This window comes from Triticum dicoccoides, chromosome 3B (genome assembly GCF_002162155.2).
Source record: "Triticum dicoccoides isolate Atlit2015 ecotype Zavitan chromosome 3B, WEW_v2.0, whole genome shotgun sequence".
Lineage (NCBI taxonomy): Eukaryota > Viridiplantae > Streptophyta > Magnoliopsida > Poales > Poaceae > Triticum > Triticum dicoccoides.
The window spans coordinates 858618638-858639993 of record NC_041385.1 but is presented as its reverse complement, the minus strand read 5'-3'; the positions used below and the strand labels follow the sequence as shown (position 1 = coordinate 858639993).

The 21356-nt window shown below is 43.8% G+C and overlaps 1 protein-coding gene and 1 long non-coding RNA gene across 2 annotated transcripts; both read right to left on the bottom strand.

The window, feature by feature from the left end:
• Positions 1-7341: 7341 nt before the first annotated feature.
• Positions 7342-8000, bottom strand: LOC119282729. Its single transcript, XR_005138845.1, has 2 exons — positions 7795-8000; positions 7342-7669 (listed from the first exon to the last, which is right to left on the bottom strand). It is a non-coding gene; the product is annotated as an uncharacterized LOC119282729 (long non-coding RNA).
• A 4899-nt stretch (positions 8001-12899) lies between these two features.
• LOC119280339 (cytochrome P450 72A15-like) lies at positions 12900-15466 on the bottom strand. The gene is made up of 4 exons (XM_037561223.1): positions 15452-15466; positions 14040-14284; positions 13501-13885; positions 12900-13414 (listed from the first exon to the last, which is right to left on the bottom strand). The coding sequence occupies exons 1-4, from the start codon at positions 15464-15466 to the stop codon at positions 12983-12985; spliced, it is 1077 nt and encodes a 358-aa protein (XP_037417120.1). The 3' UTR covers positions 12900-12982.
• Between the last annotated feature and the right edge of the window lie 5890 nt (positions 15467-21356).

Sequence of the window (21356 nt, the reverse complement as noted above, 5' to 3'; positions counted from 1 at the left end):
TAGACCATGTGGGGCTTGTAGATGTTGTGGATGATGGAGGCCCTAGCGAGGAGGGAGGCGACCACCACGACCCCCTGCGCCCACCCAGGGTTGATCGCTTTTCATTTATTTTTTTTGATATAAGGGTGTGACTATATCATATCTAGATGCGAGATAATATCTCACATCTAATATGAGGTGTGTTCCCTTTCTCTCGCTTTCAACTTCATTACCTCATACTCCCTCCGTAAACTAATATAAGAGCGTTTAGAATACTAAATAGTATTCTAAACGCTCTTATATTAGTTTACGGAGGGAGTACATGTTTGTTTGTGGGCTTGTTTGTTTTGGTTGACATTAGTCCAGCCCGGCACAACATGTCTCGCGCCAGTGCACTGTTAGGCTCATACGAGTGCAACGCAAGTATGTGTGGACACATAGTGCTACTAAAACTACTACACGAGAGCTCAAGTCCCTCATCTTCTACACACGTGAAAATTTGCTAAAGAAAAACAAAAGAATGGCCCAAAGCACATGGACAGAAACCACATGCAAAATGGACATGCCACATGCAGATCGAGGAAGTAGTACAGGACCAGCCTAAAAAAAAGCTAAAAACACAAATCTTAAAGCCATGACTAATTCTCTTTAAAAAATATTCAAGTGTTTCAAAAATGTGTTTGTGTTTAGAATAAATGTTTACGCAATGTAAAAAAAAAGGTTAGTCCCAGTTGCAAGTTGAGGTGGACTTCTAACTGGGGCAGTTGAGGCAGAAAAAACATCGGGCCCAGTAGCTGCAATATTTAAAATTGCTATACATTTTTCAAAAAGTTAATAAAAAATAAAATTCCAGAACATTTTTTTGAATTTTTAAACAAAACTTGAAAATTAGAATATCTGTTGAAATTCTGAAACAAAATTGAAGCAATTTTTTTTTGAATTGGCGAACACAATTTTTAAAACACAAACATTTTAAAAATTCTAGATTTTTTTTAAAACATGAACATTTTTTGAATTGGTGAACAAACGAGCCTTATATACAAAATGATATGACTCAAAAGGTGTTACGTGTAGTGGATGAACTTGCAACTGGGGCAGAAAAGGTTCACCCCAACTATGAGTCGGGGGTGCACTTGCAACTCGGACAAAAATAGGTTGGTCCCCAGTTTCTAGTCGAGGGTGGACTTCCAACTAGGAAAAAATGTAGGGGCCAGTTGCAAGTCGAGGGTGAGATTGCAACTAGGAGAAAAAAAAGGTCAGACCATAGTTGTGAGTCGAGGATGGACTTGCAACTGGAACAAAAAAAAGGCCAAACCCCTTTTGCGAGTTGTAACTATCACAAAAAAAGATCGGCCCCCGGTTGCAAGTGGGGGTGGACTTGTAACTATGAGAAAAAAGGTTATGCCCCAGTTGCGAATCGAGGGTTGGATTGCAACTGGGGCAAAAAAGGTCGGGCTCTATTTGCGTGTAGATTGTGTGGACTTGCAACTAAAAAAGGTGGACCCCAATTGCGAGCCAGGGTGAACTTGCAACTGGGACAAAAGAAGGTCGGATCTTAGTTGCAAGTGGATGGTGGACATGTAGTTAGGACAAAAAGATCAGGGCCTCGTTGCGAGTTGAGCGTGAACTTGCAACTGGGACAAAAAAGGTGGGCTCCAGTTGCGAGTCGAAGGTGGACTTGCAACTAGGGAAAAAGTGTTGGGGCCTAGTTGCGAGTCGAGGGTGGCATTGCGACTCGGAGAAAAAATGCCTAACTCAATTGCGAGTTGAGGGTGGACTTGCAACTGGGATAAAAATGATCACGCCCTAGTCGCGAGTCAAGGGTGGACTTGCAACTGAGAATACAATGAGAGAAAAATTAGTTGGGCCCTCGACGGTAGACTTAGAGCGGGGCCCCGACCATGATAGAACTTCTTTTTTCTTGTGTCTTCCAATTCTATGTTGCAATTTAGAAACAACATAGGGAACAAGTTGCCAGTGGGATGTGATAATGATTCGGCAAAAGCAAAGCCAAATAGGCAACGGCCAACAATATGATACGCGACAAACAAACAGTGACAAGCGAGGCGGAAATAAAGCGTTTGCACAAAAATTGCAGAAACTAAAATCAAACAATAACAAACTTAGATAAGACATCATTTGAAAAAGTTCTAAATTTAAAATACTCTTATTAAATTTAAAAAGTCATGGACTCTAGAAAAGTCGGACCCCAGTTCCGAGTCGAGGATGGACTTGCAACTGGAACAAAAAAGGTCGGACCCCGGTTGCGAATTAAGGGTGGAGTTGCAACTAGGAAAAAGAAGACCGGCCCCCACTTCTGAGTGGAGGGTGAACTTGCAACTGGGACAAAAAAAGGTCGGACCAAGTTGCGAGTCGAGGGTTGGATTGCAACTGAGGCAAAAAAAAAAGGCCGGGCTCTAGTTACGAGTCAAGGGTGGATTTGCATGTGGGACAAAAAATGGTCGGGCTCTAGTTGAGAGTCAATGGTGGACTTGCAACTTGGGCAAAAAAAGGTCGCCTGAGTTGCGAGTCGAAGGTGGACTTTCAACTAGGACAAAAAAATGATGGGCCCCAGTCGCGAGTCAAGGGTGAAGTTGCAACTATGACAAAAAAGATCGGGCCCTAGTTGCATGTCAAGGCTGAACTTGCAACTGGGACAAAAAAGTTTGGGCCTAGTTGCGGCGGACTTGCAACTAGGACAAAAATGGTTGGCCTAGTATTGAGTCGAGGCTGGATTATCAACTAGGACAAAAAAAAGGTTGGCCCTAGTTGCAGTCGATGGTGGGCTTGGAACTGGGACAAAAAAAGTCGTATCTCAGTGGCGAGTTGAGGGTGGGCTTGCTATTAGGACTAAAAATATCAGGTCCCAGTTCCGTATTGAGGGTGAACTTGCAACTAGGATAAAAATGTTGGGCCATAGTTGCGAGTCGAGGGTGAACTTGCAACTGGGACAAAAAAATGTTGGGGCCTAGTTGTGAGTCCAGGGTGGGATTGCGACAATAACAAAAAAAGTTCTAACCCTAATTGAGATTTGAGGGTGGACTTGTAACCGGGACAAAAATGCTCAGGCCCCCAATTACCAGCCAAGGTTGGACTTGCAACTGAGAAAAAAATAAGAGAAAAAATAGTCGAGTCCTTGAAGGTAGACTTACAATGGGGCCCCGACCATGATAGGACTTCCTTTTTCTTGTCTCATACTCCCTCCGTCCGGAAATACTTGTCATCAAAATGAACAAAAGGGGATGTATCTAGACATATATTAGTTCTAGATACATCTCTTTTTATTCATTTTGATGACAAATATTTTCGGACGGAGGGAGTACAATTCTATGTCGCAATTTAGAAACATAGGGAATGGGTTGCTTGTGGAATGTGATAATGGGTCGATAAAAGCGAAGCCAAACAGACCTAGGCCAACAACTACGCTACAAACAAACATTGACAAACAAAGCGAAAGATAATGCGCTTGCACAAAAATTATGGAAACTAAGTCAAACAATGACAAACTTACATAAGATGTCATTTTAAAAAAAGTTTTGAACTTAAAATACACTCACGAAATTTAAAAATGAAAAAAAGAAAGAATAAAAACGGGATGAAAAAGAGTGAGAGGTGAAACCAACCAGTCCTATATCGTACACCATATGGGCATGAAAACAAATAGCGGCTTGGAATTCTTACAACGGCAGCCCAGCAAAGACAAAAATAACAAAAGGAAACAGACGGGTCCGTGCAAATAGAGCCTGGACCAACAAAGAAGAACAATAGCCCAAGTGACGTGCGCGGCCAGCGAGTGTACGAAGTGCACGACATGAATCAACCCTGCACGACAGTTACAGTGTGATATATCAAACGGTTAAGATGACACCCTTAAAAAACATCTTGATTTCTTTTGTAAAAAACATCTAGATGTTAGCAATTCGGAAAATATAAACAATATGAATACAAAATAGTCCATATTTTGAACAAATAATGATACAAAAAAGAAAAAAAGAAATGAAAAAACAAAAACAAAAACAAACGCAGGGTGGTGAGGAGTACAGAAAAGTGAGGACTAGGACTGAGTCTTCCATGTACAATTCCTACTTGAAAAAGAAAAAAGGAAGCGAAGGCCCACAACAATAGGCCTGGGCATGCGAAGCAGCGTTTTCACGACCTCTTCTCTGGTGTGGACATGCGATCAAAAAAATAGGCCCAGACACTGATGATACGGAGGCACATCGTGATGAGGAGGACTGCTGTACGGGATCACAGTTGCACGAATTGACGAATATTAATGCCAGGCGAGATCCAACGGCTCCCTGACTTAGATGTGAGATAGCTATTTCACATCTAGATGTGAAATAGCAAAACTGAAATTCAAAATAGTAACAAAGACAAGAGGTTGCTTGGATCAAATTAACTTGGCACCCACCAGTAGACATCCCGGACTAATCTTTTGAGGAATATAACAAGAACCATCGATCGATCATCAATCACCATACAAAGAAGAGTACATAAAAGCTCCAAAAGCTCGAATTGTTTTGTTCACGTCTGTCTGAAGATTACAAAACGAAGAACTCCACATGTGTCTGCAATGCACGTACGCGTCGACTAGCGCGCAAATATCTCTCAATTTGCTCGGTTTGTGGCGCGCCGCCTGCTCGTGAGATCCCGCTTCAGCTGGTCCTCCAGCTCGGTGTTGGACGCCTGCAGCCTCTGAATCTCCTCCGTGTGCGCTTTGGTCTTGTTGTTCAGCCGGGTGATCCACGCCGACAATACAACGATGTTGGCAATGATGAGCCAGCTTGTTCCCTGTCACTCACATGTGGATCGTCATTGTTTGTTAACCATGCAGGCAGATGGAAGCAGTAAACCAAATCAAATAGATTGGGTATATGGTAGAAGCGAGTGAACCTTCGTGTTCTCCGATGAGGAAGAGGAGGAGGCCATGGAGCGAATCGTCGTCCTCGCGGAGGGCGGCCGGCCGAGCTGCCGTCGGGCGGCGGCGGCGGCAGAACGCCACAGCAGAGATGACATTGGTCGTCGATGCCTATGGATGAATCGATCTGTCCGTGGATTAACTAACGTACTCTACGTGTTAGGGCTTGGAGTTTGGATGGAGCGGCCAACGTACGTAGCTTTGTCTATTTTATGCCCCTGATACATGGATATTCCTTCCTCCCGCAGTGTCAGGCCGTGGCACGCCCCACACAGATTAATAAGAGTACTGTTGAAGATACAGGTCCAACTGTTCTCTTTATCCAGGTTTGAAGATACAAAACTAAGATCTCCCCATATGTTTGTAGCGAGCCAGAATGGCACCACGCTTGTCTGCTAAGTGACACTCAATTATCTATCCTCTTGAGTTTCGGGCACCCGCGCCGCTGTCAGATTTAGCTCGGTCGTCAGGCCATGGATGAAAATTTGATGCATGCGCTCATCAGATGCTGTGCTGCACTCACGCAAAGAAGTTTTGGATTGTTGCCAAGGATCGGTTTGATCTTCATGTACTGAGGCTTCATCAGAAACTTGGGCTCGGGATATTTTTCTGGATCAGATGTTCTCACACAACGCAAAATGCAAAATTATCACCATTATGCACTCTATTTGGTCATCTCACAATCGGCCGAGTCATGATCGTGATGAATATGATTCGGTGCAGGCGAGCACATGGGTTCACAAAACACCATCCCTGCTCGAGCTTCCAGCGAGCCGGACACGGACGCCGGTAGGACAATGTTGGAGGCCACCTGACCTGGCATATGTGACTATCATTCTATCAACACCGATGGTTCAGTCTTTGTTGATGCCATGACAGGAGGAGTGGGAGGACTAGCTCGATCACATCTGCCATTCCTTGGGGCAAGGACCAAGTCCCTGCCAGGAATGTTGGATCCATTCATTGCTGAACTTTTGGCTTTCGTGAGGGGGTGATCTTTGCCTGGCTTCATGGTTATTCACATGTGATAATGGAGGTGGACTGCTTGGAGCTAGTTAACCTATGGAATGTGCGCTCCTGATCAACTGTGACACCTATTTTAAAGAAATTGGATGACATAGTGTATAGTTTTGTTTATTTTTTTGTTTCATTATGTCGGCAGGGCTCTTAATATGCCGGCTCATCAGTGTGCCCAGCGTACTTGTATGCTAGATGGGACAGAAAGTTGGCTTGATCAAAGCCCTGATTTTCTCATCAGTTGCCTGATGGTAGATTGTAACAGGATGTTAGTTCCTTAATAAAGTTCCCAATTCGATGCAAAAAAGAAAGAGTACAATACTAGTACAAATTAAGCATAGTACATGCTTCGGTAGCCACTCGCCCCTTGAGGCAAGATTTAGAAATTGTTGAAGCAGCATTGGATGGATCATCACTCGATACAGTACACGCTTACAATCCATCATCACAGGTCCAGAGTGTTAATGAAACTGGACCATGCCGTAGAACAAACATGGAAGATGTCGAAGTCGTTGCATCAATAGCTAGCCAATTGCTCTCCTTGATAGACACACTAACTGCCAAGGTTCGACGACAGCCAACAGATCCGGCGACATAAAACTCTGACATGCCCTTGGTCTCCGCCTGATCAACGCACCATCAACACCACCACCTCGTCGATGCTAGTAGGGAACCAAATCTAAGAAGAAGAAAAAAAAAAGCAAAATAGACGGGCCCCACTCCATCCCGAAATAAACACCCGACCTGGACAAGAGGAGAAGCCCCATCTCCACAAGTAATCGAAATAGACACCGACACCTCATGAGAAGAGAAAATCATCTTTCTTATTTGTTATCCATATGCTCGTTGCTTTGTTAGGTACCATTGGTGGTCGTTCGCCATATTCTCGTTGCTTTGTTAGGTAACACTAGCATATATGCCCGTGCGTTGCAACGGGAGAAACAAATCCCTCCAAGTGATCCATCCGGTATACCACTGTCTTTGCCAACATGGTCACATTGTCCACCTCATGACGAACATGAAAATTCAAGGCGATGAGCTTGGTCATCACACTCTAGCATGGTACGTTCGCAAGCCTCTCCCTTGCATCACGTCAGAAAAAAGTTATCCCCATTCCGGGCCTCCTTCTAAAAGAACATAATACATCTAAACTGATAAATAGGTACCTAAATATTTTTGTTACAGTGAAAAAGGCAAATTAAGTCATGCCCCTATGCTGGCACAATTTTGGTTGTATTGAAAAATAATAATATAATTATTCTTTAAGCTAGCAAAAGTTTGATTAGTTGTTACCACTGAGACAGAAAGTTTGGGATTGGAACACATATTTTACATTCATTTTTATGATATTTTTCTGGAATTGAGACACGTATTATTCAGTAGATGAAATTATTCAAAGTCGTGGTTTCAAGAAGCAAAAAATATAAAAATATTCTTTAGAAGTAAACTATAGAAAATATCATATGGCCCTAGCCCCATAATAACACATACAATCAATCAATCACCACACAAAGAACAGTAATACAGCACAGCAGATTAAGCAGAGTACATAAAAGCTCGAATTGTTTTGTTCACGTCTGTCTGAAGATTACAAAACAAAGAACTCCACATGTGTCTGTGGCCCATAGTTATCTATCCTCTCGAGCCTTGAGCTCCGGCGCTGGCGCCGTCGGGTCTAGCTCAGCTCTCCTTGCGATCGCCGCTGCCGGCTCCGGTTCCGTTGCTGTCCGCGACCTCCACCGGCGGTAGAGTCTGCGGTGACAAAAAAAAAACGAGATGGACTGAGTATCAGAGAGGTGAGCACGCGGGGAAGCATTACGTCGAACAGTTGGGGTGCATGCCCAAGGTGTGGTGGGATGAGTGAAAAGGGGATGGACCATGTCGGGCTTGTAGATGTTGTGGACGATGGAGGCGCCGGCGAGGAGGGAGGCGACCACCACCACCGACGACCACGCCAGCGAGGGGGTCCCCGTCGGCACCCGCCCGCCGCCGAACTTCTTCTTGCCGCCGTTCATCCTCCTGCTTCCTCCTGGGCCGCGCGCGCGAGAGTCAGTCGATGGGCGTTGTTGTGTGCTGTGACAGAAAGAATAGTTATCCAGTCCAGTCCACTAAGGGAGGACGCGAGCAACTCATTAATTATTCGATGGGCTGCGGGGTGACCGCACATGGACGTGGCTGGGCTTCTCAGACTGATCTGATAGGCCGTCCAATTCTCAAAATAAAAAACAAAAATCTGATGGGCCGTCCTCGTGGATTACTCTTCCTCCTTCCTCACACCTTCTCTGTCATTTTTGCCTCAAAAAAAAAAGAAAACCTTCTCTGTCATTTGCCAGAACAGAGCTGGTTTCAGGCATTCAATTTTTCACGCCTTCTTTTTCTTAAAAAGGTTTTACTGCGGTTCTAGTTTAGTCATTGTTACTAGAAGAATATCTGCATCATTGATTAAATTTAACAAAGGCTACTCAATTTTCTCTTTTAATAATGTATCCATCACCTATAACAGGTAGTTAACAATTATTTTCTTTACGGTTTTGGATACTCACACTCACAATGCTATTAGGACGCAATTGATGCATTTTATTTTGGAGCTGGATATGTGAGTGCCGGGCTACCAAACCTACTGGTGGGCAGACTTTGTGCTTGTCTTTTATTTATTTCAGCTTCTCTTTTTCACATCAGCCATTCAGCATGAACTTGTTGTATGTGTCCAGCTTCAGGGTGTCGATGATAGACACCAAAATCATCATAACGTCGACAGCCTTATCTACCGCTTTTTCATGAATTTGGACATGATGTGCTGCATGTTGCTTACATCTATCAATAAAAATGCATTTTTTAGTTTCGTACTGAGAAAATCCGGAAATTGTTTTGTAATATCAATTCTTATATAAATCTCTTTTTTAGGTTACAGTGTTGAGATGCTCATTCTGAATATGCAACAGCGAGGGTGTACAGATGGAATTTGTTGCGGTATTCATAGCTGGACTTTTTCCTTGGGCATTAGTTGCTCTCAATTATTACCAGCTGCAGAATCTACCCTTTTTTCAATGCTTCGGAACTATTGTGGAGGGATTTGGCCTAAGATTGTGGTAAGTAATGGTTTAATTACAAAATGTTTTCTTAAAACGTTTACTATCAAAAACTGTCCGTGGTATGCCTTGCTCACCTGTAGAGATCCGTTGTTTTCAGATATAATTTGTATTCTGGCAGTAATGAGTTGAGGTCATCAAACAAGAAATAAGAATACGTACTTTATGATACTGACATAAGATATAGTTGGATGCTTCACTTTAAACTTGGCCCAAGATATCTTGGACATTTAGTGCCTCACACTAAGCAATCATGTGCCAGTCTCATCATATAGATTTAATTACACTAAGCAATCATGTGCCACATATGCAGGATTGCGGCCATAGTTTATATTCCTCTGCTTTTTACCTTTGCTAAGTACCTGCTACCTGGAGTACCAAGATTTTTTCCCCCGAATATTCGACGGCTATCTTTTTAAGATTAATGGAGTTCGCACTGATGTATGCCTAGAGTTGAAGTTGGTGCTTCCGGTACTCCACATGATTCAGCAAAGCATAGGGAAACACCTTGTTTATCTGTCACTCGCCAAAAGAGAGCTGGTTTCCGACTTTCCATTTTGCCGCTTTCTATTTCTCGGAAAGGTTTTATTGCGGTTCTAGTTTAGCCGCCACACTATCCTCCTCCTCGCGAAGAAGACTGGGTGGAGATGCCGTACCTTGCATGTCGTCCTAGTCTGTGTGCCGATCACACGGCGTTACCAAACTAATCCCACACATGGAGGAAAAGAAATACCGCCGATGCATTGGTGTATTCCTCCATAGTTTCAGTCACAGAGGAGATGCCTCGTGCTGGGGCCGCACCATCGATGCCCAGGCTGTCTTTTGGGAAATTTGCCTGTGGCTCCACTACCTCTTCTCAGCCTGGTAGAGCTCACAAGTATATATGAAGCTGAGGATAAATATTGCCCAATTGCAAACGACAGTTTAACTGAAAAAATGTGGAAATAGATGGCGGGGTACTGAAGATGAGGAAGATTTTGGAAGAAAAAAAATGTACATGTTCACAGGTAAGAATATTCCTGATACATAGGCGCATGGCTTTGTTCGTTTCAAGTCTGGTTCAAACTGCACAGAGTTACGCGTATACCCGAAATACAATTAAAATTTGGGCAAGGAACCCGTTGACAAGCAAAGTATGCTAATCTAACCACAACAACTACTTGGGAGGGATTCAGGCCTATTTTTTTTTAGGATAAAAATTACTTACTTGGAGGGATTCAGACCTACTTGGAGGGCACAGAGCCAGCATTATGACAAAGCTAGTGTACCAGCACAGAGCCAGCATTAGGATAAAAATTACTTACTTGGAGGGATTCAGACCTACTTCGACGGCCGCCGCCTCAGCTTTGTTCCTTCCTCGCCAGTGCTGGCTGTCAATAGCCGCCACTTCTCCCTGGACTTCCTCCCTGCAGGCGGCAGAAGGTCATGGGAGATTGTTGATAGCCGCCACACCCTCCTCCTCCTCGCCAAGAAGAAGACTGGGTGGAGACGTCATACCTTGCCTGACCTCGTAGTCTGCGAGCCCCTCACACGGCGTTACCAACTAATCCCGCGCATGGAGGAAAAGAAATACCACCGATGCATTGGTGTATTCCTCCATGGTTTCAATGACAGAGGAGATACCTCACGGTGGGGCCGTGCCATCGATGAAATGTCGAGTTTCAGAGTGATTTGCCTGCTCTTCAATGATCACATCGGGGTATGTGATAACATTGGCACAGCGAACGCCTACGCGTTCGAAGAGGGATGGAGGGGGAAGCGTGCCAGCTGGTTCATCGTCAAGTACCCAGAGAGGGCCAGTCCTGAATTCCGCTTCCATGCCACGGAATCCCTGCATTTCCTTGGTCGTGCCCAAATTTCTATCTTCTGGGCCATGCAAGATGACCCTTCCTCTATGCTAACCTATAATTTCCAGTGGAAAGACGAGTTTGAGATCCTCGCATTGCCGGACCACATCCGAGGATCGGCTTTGTGGGTACTCAATATCAACGACGACATGGTGCATCTTGCTTGCTTGCAGGGCGACAACCTTCGCATCTTTGTGGCAAGGCGGTATATATGATAGCCCTGACTGGGAGCTTCAGAAGAGCCTGCAATTAATGGAGGCTAGTCGTGGACTGGAAGGGCACAAGGATGAGTACTTCCGTCAGTCTACGAAGATTGTCTCAACCAGCACGAGCTATGTTGTATTCTCTCCGGCAGAGGAGAAATGGCTATTCTCCATTGACTTTGAGAGCATGGAGGTGGCGAGATACAAATACAAGACGCATTCTTTTGAAACTGTCGCTTATCCGTGTGAGTTTCCATGGCTACCTGCCATTCGTGCTTGTATTGTGCCTTGTACTACTACAAGACGGGGCAATCGCAGATGTTCTGGTATTTGTATATGTCGAAGTCTCTAACTACATTTGTGTATACCATAATGTACGTCATCATGGAGTGAAAACTACGGAGATTCATCTGAATGCAAGGACTTAATCGCTCAGTTCAAGGTTGCAGCTAAAGCAATTGGTTCAGGTATGCTTGGCACTTTATTGGGCTGCAACAGAATATCAGACATGTATTTAAATTAGAATTGGCAATCTAACTTTGTCCATAAATCTTTTGATTAAAAAAAACATTGTTGGGAGCCATACAGTCATTCTTCAAGGGCTCAATGTACACTTCGTTATCTTCCTCTGAACTCTGGCATTGAGCCCAAATGGCAAAGACATTCCTCTTGGCTTTATCTACCATCAGCTATCATCTGGATTGGGCAGTTTCATTGCTTCATGCCTATTAGCCCAGAAATTGATGGTTGAAGGTTATATGCTGATAGTGTTTTTGGTATCAGCATTCACCGTATATTTTGGCAGGTTTTTGACCAAGGTCCAAAGGCGCCGCGGTAGCCAGATGGGCGATGGAGTACTGTAGCTGTGTTGAAACTTCAGGAGAAGAGGACCACCAGCCAGGTTAGTGCGTGCATTGCTTTTTTATTTTTGACGCAACTGATGCAAATGCATTAGTTGTCCTACACTCAAATGAGCTAATTATTTCACTTAATTTTGCGTGTGATTTGAAGCTCCTTGCCTAGAATAAAGAACACAGTAAAACCTTCAATTAACAGAATCAGGCAAAGCTCCTGAATTAAAGTCTTGGGCATACACATCATGCTGCAAAGATTTGGTCAGCCACTGTAGATCAGTTTTTTTTTTCTTGGGAGGTAATACCGATACAATGCCGCAAAGATTTGTTTAGCTTATACTGAATTTTAATTACAAACCGAGAACTATGATCAAATTATAATTCTAGATTCATAATGCACTGTCTAAGCCAAATCTGACACTTCCTGCATTGTTAAACCCATATGTATTAGCACTTTAGACTTTTAGTTTAAGGTACTTTGTTTTGGCTATGAGTGCTCAAAACGAAACATCACTAATTTTTTTAATTGTTCCACTCATTCCATGGCAGACAGGTGCGCATGGTGCGCACAAGGCACTAGTATGGGTAGTTGTTCTGGGAGACAACGGCTGGCCAAAGTCCATGGGAAATGATAAAAAGTCAATTGAAGAGCGCACCAGTCACGGTTGGGAGTAACTTAGAGTAGTAACATGCATATATTACTAGTCTATGTTACTATCTCAACAGTCTGTAGTAACATATGTGTTGTGTCATGCATCACTTCATTTATTACGTTGTAGACTCATATTTTCTTGATATGTGTGATGTTATAGTAACTAGCTATGTTATCACATACCTCTCTTTCTTCATTAATTACATGCCACGTCATCTATTTTGCCTAAATAAGTGTGAGGTTACCATCTATGTTACTCCCATTGTGGGTAGTCTTAAGGTAAAAACAGATGAGTTATCATGGTCCTAAATCATGTTGGACCTTTATTACCGAAACAGAAGGCAATGAAAGCCTTATTACATGGCCAAGATAAGAGTGTATATAATATATGTAGTGAATAATGTGTATACGGCAATACTACTACAAAGAGATCGCCCGCAGCTTAATTTGAGCACCATGCATGGGACGCAACATCATTACAGTATGTGGCGCATGCGTATATGACGGCGCGAGCTCAAACTCAAAGCGCCGAAGAATCATGCACAACGCCATCTTGGCCTCAAGCAATGCAAAATTCTGACCGATACAGATCCGTGGCCCCCATCCGAACGGGAAAAATGCTCCCGGTTCCTTGGACGCCTTGGAGATCCCCTCCGCGAACCTATCAGGCCTGAATTGGTGCACGTCGTCTCCCCAGATGTCCTTGTCGTGGTGGATGTGCAACACAGACATCTCGAAAATCACACCAGGTGGGTACGTGATGCCTCCGATCTCAATCTCCTTGTATGTCTGTCGGGTGAACGCACTAGCCGGTGGGTACAACCGGAGAACTTCATAAAGAATCATTGTCACCTAGACAGCATATATTAATAAGATGTTGTACCTATGCCTCTGATCCTATGTTTGCATCAACTCAAGTAATTTCAATAAATACTCACAGTTTTGAGTCGATTAAGAGCCTCGTAGTCAAGCTTATGTTTTCCAAATAGGCCAAGAACCTCCTCCCTTGCACGGTCCTGCCACTCTGGGTGCATGCTAAGTACGACCATCGTCCATGTGAGTAATATTGATGTCGTCTCCATTCCTGCAAAGTAGAACAGCTTGCACTCCTCTATTACCTCTTCAGTGGACATTCCTGGAACGGATTGGCCATTTTCATTTACGTCAGTCTTGTTTGACTCGAGCAATAAGCCGAGTAAGTCATCATTTGTGCTTTCTCCTTCTTGCATATCTTGCATCCTTTTCCCAATTAGACCTCGTAGAATGGACTCTATCTCGTTGTTAATTTGGCGCATCCTTCGATTATTTTTAGTAGGGAAGGACCTAAAGTGCACTTGCGTTGTCAGTATACGAGTAAATAAGCACAAAGCACCCGACCGGTGGTGGTAAGGTGGAAGTAGTACTAACTAGAAGGATAAAATTCTATTTGTAAATACATGGCTTTGTAAAAGAAGAAGAAAAAAAGAAGGAAACTCACATGTAACCGGGAATCATGATCTTGTGAATGGCTGCCATGAACCGTCCGACCTGCTCAGACTGCAGTTGAAAAATCCTTCTTCCTTCGAGATAACTGCTGCCGAATGCGGTGCGTGAGATGACATCTCCGGTGAGGCTCTGGAGCTCTAGGGAAGCATCCACCTCGCATGACCCGTCGGGACCAAGGGACTGTGTCCATTTGTTGACAAGCTCTTCACAACACAAAGAGAAGGCTGGCAACATGATCTGTATGTAAATTGAGCGAGCGAATGATCAGTCACGCAGTAGATTTGTCACAGATGCTATCAGAAAGAGCTAGGTGCAACTGCGCAGGTATGTAGTTACCTTGTGCTTCTCGACATGGAACGCTGGGTTGAGTATCCTCGTGCTCTTTGCCGTCCGCCAACAGACGGCAAAGAGCTTGGCCTCTTTGCAGTTTGCTGGCGGACGGCAAAGAACACGCCGTTAACCCCTAACTGCTCTCACCCCACCCCACCGCCGTCCAATATATTTGTCGTCTGCTTGGCTACGACGGAGGATGGCACAACTCTTTGCCATCCGCTTCTATGAAGCAGACGACAAAGAAGGCCTTTGCCGACACTCGTTCGGCCGGACATTTTGCCGTCCGCCATTCATGCCTTTGCCGTCCGCCATGGCAGACGGCAAAGAAGCTGATTCCAGCAGTGCATGACGTTTTGTAATAACTTGGTCGACCCATCAATATACAAACAAGAAGACGATGTTAACAACTTGTTGGATGTGCTTCCTCTCACGCCGTTTTTTCTTTCGCAAATATGCAGAGCTTGCGTATCATTCGATTGAAAGAAGAAGTTAAGAGTGAGTACATGAGGTGGTACAACGTATCACATGAATGCAGGAGGTGTCAACATGGTGCCCGGAGCAAAGAGACATGGGATTCTTAGCCCAAACAAAAAAACATAGCTAAACTCGCCGTCCTAGGAAACAGCCCAAATCAAACCAACATCGCGGCCAACACCTCCAAATCTACGGCCAAGGACACCATGAGCAAACAAGAAGCGCCATCACAAAGAAAAATGACGCCAAGACGCCATCCCCGTCCAATCCAAAAAACCGAACCTAGGGTTCCCCTGATGCTCAAACAGGGGGATGCTCGAAGAGGGGCACAGATAGCAGTCATGGCAGCACCTTCAAGAAAGGGACGACACCTGTCGGTGTCACCGCTACCAGCATCAAAAGGTCGAGCAAGGTTTTTGCCAAGCTAGAAAACGGCTGATAAACTAATGTGAGATGACTGGACATCTTAACTAATCGGTTAATCTACAGATTAATTCAGATGAATTAGCACGATCTAGGATGGATGCAACTGCTCTGTGTGACAAGAGGCACAATGCCCTATCCATTTGTGCCTTTATTCAGAAAACCATCATGTACCTTGCCCACTTCCATGTGGACCCTCGTGGAAAGAATCTGTGGGGAAATACATGTTTTTTTTTGTTTTTCCGGACATCTTAAACCATAGATATACACCATGTCATTTTCAGATGATTCATCCATGAGTTGATCCGACTTGAATTATTGAAAAAAATATATTGTGCTGGTGGAATATACACCATCAGACATACATGTCGACTGGTGATTTGACGTCCGTGTTGCAGCTCATGGGACGTGGTACGACAACGATAGATAAGCTACTAGTTATCATATAACGGGTCCAAAACAATTTGCTAGTCTATGTCTTCTTGCAAGTTACAGATTACAAACAGGAATAAGTTGTTAATCGATACTCAATAGTAGGTGCTTCCTCTCACTTCACACGCCCGTATGTGTCGGTGGTATGGTTGTTGTGGCATGTATGTAATTACAACATGATACATACTGGCTTCGTTCACAAATATAAGACATTTTAACATTTTTTCTGAATAGGATGTACATAGACACGTTTTGTTGTGTTTGTTCACTCATTTCATTCCATATGTACTTTATATTGAAATATCTAAAACATCTTATATTTGTGAAAGGAGAGGGAGTATTTCTTTGACCCAGCAACCTTAGTTGGTTCATATATGCACTTAAAATTCCTAGCCTTGTCCTGACAGACATACCATGTTAATGGTCATCATCATGATATACATCGTTAATTGACAAATGGTGCATGCCAAATTAACTTCTTGGTAAGACGCTTCATTATCAGTATTATGCACTGCATGTAATATATTAGCTAAAGTTTTTGTTGGGTCCTTTTTTTAGAATCATTGTTGGATCCTTTATTGTTTTGAATGTGAAAGAATCCAGTCAGGCAAGTATTTAGGCTACGGGGTGACAGAACATGGGCTCCAGACTATTGGGCCTTCTCGTTGAACTTTTTCTTCCGTGCTGGCCGCCTTGTTGATTTTGATGAATATATAAGAAGTAAAATGCATTATCGATCACTAAACTTGTTAGTATCTTCTTCGATCCATCTGTTCGTAAAAGAGCCTCTCTTCCTAATACAGAACATGTCACATTCTTATACCTCAATATGATGCCATAAAAAAATGGAAAAACTTATATCCAATAACGCCTACAGAACCAACAAAATATCTGACTTAAATTAAGTAACCAGATGATATGCCATCATATGGCAAGAGACCATACATCATACATATGTCAGGCCACTTCTGGACGATTCATCATTCATCGTCGGTTGATCAGATACTTCAATTATTGACAGTGATGTTGGACCAATACACCATACATACGTACACACATACATGTCGGCCAATGTCTCATTTGGTGTGCGTGTCTCAACACATGGGACAACAACAATGACATCTAAGCTAATTATGTTGCCAAACCTGAGATGACTAGGCTCTTCTCCCCCCAAAACCCTAGCCGACACCAAGTCACCGCCGCCTCCCTCCCCATCCTAGTGTGGACAAAATTATTTTTCGATGGGGAAACACCTCTATTGTGCTGCTAAATATCTGCGTTGAACTATCTCCTTTAATTATATCTCGCCACATAGTATATGCCATGTCATTTTCGGATGATTCATCCATCCATCAATTGATACAAACCTTGAATTATTGTTCCTACTGGAGAAATATACACCACACATACAGACATGTCGACTGGTGATTCGTCGTCCGTGCCGCGGCTCAGGTGATGACGTACGACGGCGATAGATAAGCTAATAGTCACAAAGTTGTTGTTCCACGTCTTGCAATAACTTTTGTCGACTGATCATCCCATTGGGTCAGAATTAGAGGGGAATACAAACAAGATGATGTTAAATTGTAACCACTTGCATACTTCCTCTCACGCCGGCATATGTATATGGTTGCAGGCACGTGCGTACGTACATACCCACGCGCGACCGCCAACTAGCCATGGCCAAGTATGCCATGATATTTTCTAGTATGACCGGCTCGCGAAACATGTTTTTTATCAATCGGGTCATATGTAGTGTCAACTGCCAAGAGAAGAATCGATCATAGACTAATGTGACACGGTTACACGTCTTAATTTTGCTAGTTAATTCGGTTAATCAGCACAGCGATCTTGTATGGATGCAAGTGCTCTGCTTCTTCTTCCTGGCATGTGTGGTTGATGGATGATGGATCGAGTCCGGTAGGTTGGTGTTAGGCCGATCGATAGATATTTGTCATGTTCGTCACCAAGATAAATATTGAACTATTGGTTTAGGACCTCAGGTGTACAGTGGGTAGGTGTAGTTTTTCTAGAATCAGTAGGTAGGTGTTAACAATGACAATTTGATTAATCGCCTTGCCCTAATTGCATTACACGCTAGCTAGCGACAACGACGATGACCATGATGAGTTGGTAATTCCGATAAACTTCTGCGCACGAGCAATTAGACGCGTTCTTCGCACGCGCGCATGTGGGTTATAGGGGACCGAATCAAAATTAAGCTGCCTGCATGGTTGCACCCATGTGTTCTATTCTGACGCGAATTGGGAGTAATTGGACATGTGTATTACATGCTGAAAAAGAAATATGGAATCTACTAACATAGTACTTGGCTACTAGTAGTAAGATGTTAAAATCAGGGAACCAACTAGGTGAAACTGGCTTAATTTGCATCCTCAAATTTAAACTAAAACCACATTAATTATTCCTAGACGAAGGTAATAGTAGAATCCTTCTCCCACGGAGAGAAATATGATGCATTCTGTGATTTGGGTTAATTCCATTAGTTAAGCATCTCGTACGGTGGCCACCTCTTCGAGACTTGATGGACCCGCTTCCGTAGTGGCGGAGCTACGACAAGGCCAAATGGCCATGGCCCACCCAGCTTTGTAGCATTTGCTTCTATTACAGTCAGCCATGGGTATAGAAAAGAGTCAGCCATGAGCATTCCTTTGCACTGTAGCCCGCCCAGTTTTTTGCTACAAGCTGCGCCATTGCCCTTCCGTATGTTACGTTTGTTGTGATTATTCCGTTCCAGTTCGTAATGTAAGTACTATTCAGTTCACTGATGATCACGCAGCATGACATGTCGCCGTCTGCTAGTTAATTAGGCGGCGGTTTTTGAGTTGATCTTGCAACTACTATTGTGTAAGTACTCCCTCTGTAAACTAAAATAAAAGCGTTTAGATCACTAAGATGGAGTACATATTTTCGCTGCCTAGCATTAGTGTACTGGTTCTTTAATTTGGACTAACAAGAAAAAATAAAGAGATTAAAAGACGCCGACACGTGATCGTCTCGAAATTAAAGGCAGGCCCGCTACCGCCGGTGGGTGGATGGATTATGGAATTGTTTGTTCAGCAGAGGAGCCGCGCGCGTTCATGCATCGTCAGTGGACAGTGGAGTAGGTACCTTCGGTCGTACGTGCATGTCTGATTAGTAATTAGCAACGTGGGTTTCCGCCAACTAATCTGCGCGCTAGCTCACGCCGCATGATTATGTTATAAATAGCCAGCCCAGCCGTGTCTGACCATCACATGCAAATTAGAACATCTTAGAGTAAAATGCAAGCGCGGTCCTAATTCTTTCCCAAAAGTGTCGACTGGATCCTAATTCTTTCAAAATGCACATCTGGGTCCTAAATCTTTTTAAGTTGTTCACCCGAGGTCCTAATTTCGTCTGACGGCTGCTGACCAGCTCGCGTGGCGCTTTGACCGCTGCCACGTCGACTCGAGGGCCCACACGGGATAGTTCCCGCGGTTGGAGGTTGGTGATTTAAGCAGTTTGGCCCCTGGAGTTTGTCGTCTCTTCATTCCCCGGTCCCTAGGTCTTCTGCTCCCTTCTTCTGCTCGCTCTCTCCCTCTCGCTGGCGCCGCGCCGTCGCCGCCATGTCCGCCGCCGCTAGCTCGTCTGCCGTGAAGCACCGCGGGAAGAAGGCTGCCCAAGCGCCTGCTCCACCTCCGGCATTAGCCCTTTTCTCGCCGCCCATCTCATCGCCGGCTGCCGCGGGTATGCTGCCATTGGTACCATGCCCTAGCTGCCGCATTCGATCTACAATTCGTCTTGTGTCAAAATCGGATGCAAATCCTGGCAGGGTTTTCTACAAGTGCCCCAATCACCATGTAAGATCTTCTACAAGTGCCCAATCGATTTGATGTTTCTGTGTTTCTTTTTGGCTGAATTTTTTTGCTCCTTTTCTATCAGATTCAACCAAATCCTTGCCAACATTATTATTGGGAAGATGGACCAGACAACTATTTTGATTTTTTGGTGAGAGCTGGGTATGTCAGCCGTGGATTGAGCAGTTTAGATTCGGCTGGTGTCATTGCAAGTGAAGAAACAGAGGCTTGTGCAGGAGCAATGCATAGCACTGTCGAGACTGTGGCATATGCAGAAGCAATGCAGAAGATGAATGAGCTCATTTTTCTCTGTAGGAGTATTCTCAGTACACTTGTTGTACTGATTGTAGTTGTGGTGTATGTAGGATTTAAGAAGTGATGTGTTAGTATGATGTATCTAGTGATCAATGCTTGTTGGTGTATCCAGATGTTGATGTACTGTTGCAATGAAATTGAACTAAAATTTGGCAGCACTTTGGTTGTTTTTCTGTACTTTGGCAGCATTGACAGCACAAATAAACAGTATTATGCAAGGCCTTTCTTGTACTAATTGAACTTAAAAGAAGTCTGAAAGATAGATAGATGGACCCAACATTACAAGGTCTTGAAGTTGTGCAACAAAAGTATTACATTTCCATGGTTTGTGTGAAACCCAAAGCCACATCTCAGCATGAGGTTTCATTACAAACCACCTTCTTTCCTAAGCAAAAGAAAAACATCCTACACTGCTTCTTTCAATAACATCTTTGTAGCTCTTCACTTCTGAGTTGTTGGGACTTTCTTTTTCATTTTTTTCCTTCCTTGTGCATCTACTACTTCCACTTCCTCTGCTGAATCACTATCTTCAAGCTCTGAACCTTCTAGCTCCTGTAGTTCATCTGTATCATAGTCACTATCCTGCTCCCATTCAGATTTCTTCTTTTTCTTCTTCTCAATTTTTTCATCAACCCATTCTTCATATAGATCATCATCATCTTTGCCTACTTCATTGTCAGAGTCTACCCAGTCTGAATCCCATTCACTGTCATCACTGTCAGTGTTACTGTCATTTTCATTGGGGATTTCTTCTTCTACCACAAGTTTCCTCTTGCTTCTTCTAAGCTCATGTCCAACATTTTGTCCCACTGGTGGAATACTGCTACTCCCTTCATTGATGCTGGCTGCATGACATTGGTTCAGTCTGCCTTTATGAGCTTTCACCTTAAACCTGGGACTTCCTCTTATTCCACTGCTAAACCCAGGAGATTTAGGGCTTAGTACAGGAGGTAGATCAGGTGTACCACTAACATGAATATCATCCATTACATTGTCAAAGGCCATGTCTTTGTGATCAACAAACAACTGAAAGTACTGGAATTTTGGAACAACTGCTGTCATGTGCAAAGTGTCAGTGTCACAGTCCACAATCCGCAGTCCATCGGCTAAATTCTTTCCAGGCAGTAACCAGTAAATAACATTCTTAGATTGGTCACTATATCCCAGTTGTTGCATAAAATCAGTGAGCCAGAGAGGAGATCATGTATCTACTTTGCAACCATCGAACAGAGCAACTTTCCCATCGCCATACGTCTTCGATCGGCCAAATCCGCAGAAAAATCCACCATAGTTGATTTCTACGGTAAAAACCTCCTCTTGTGCTCCTAGGTATCGAGGGATTCAGTCAAATACTACCATCGATTCGAACTAAATCGAAATCCGTGGAAAAAGAGGATTGAGGGTTAGGGTTATGGGCAACACACTGACCGTATCGTGGAGGAGGATCTCCGGGTAGCCGATGCACGGGTGCCATCCTAGCGGCGCCGCCGCCG

Excerpts from the sequence above, each read along its gene's own strand:
- LOC119280339 (XM_037561223.1), bottom strand. Across the intron at positions 13,886-14,039 it reads ATCATGATTCCCGGTTACAT|GTCCTTCCCTACTAAAAATA; the intron begins GTGAGTTTCCTT and ends AGTGCACTTTAG. Across the intron at positions 13,415-13,500 it reads CTCTTAATCGACTCAAAACT|GTGACAATGATTCTTTATGA; the intron begins GTGAGTATTTAT and ends TATGCTGTCTAG.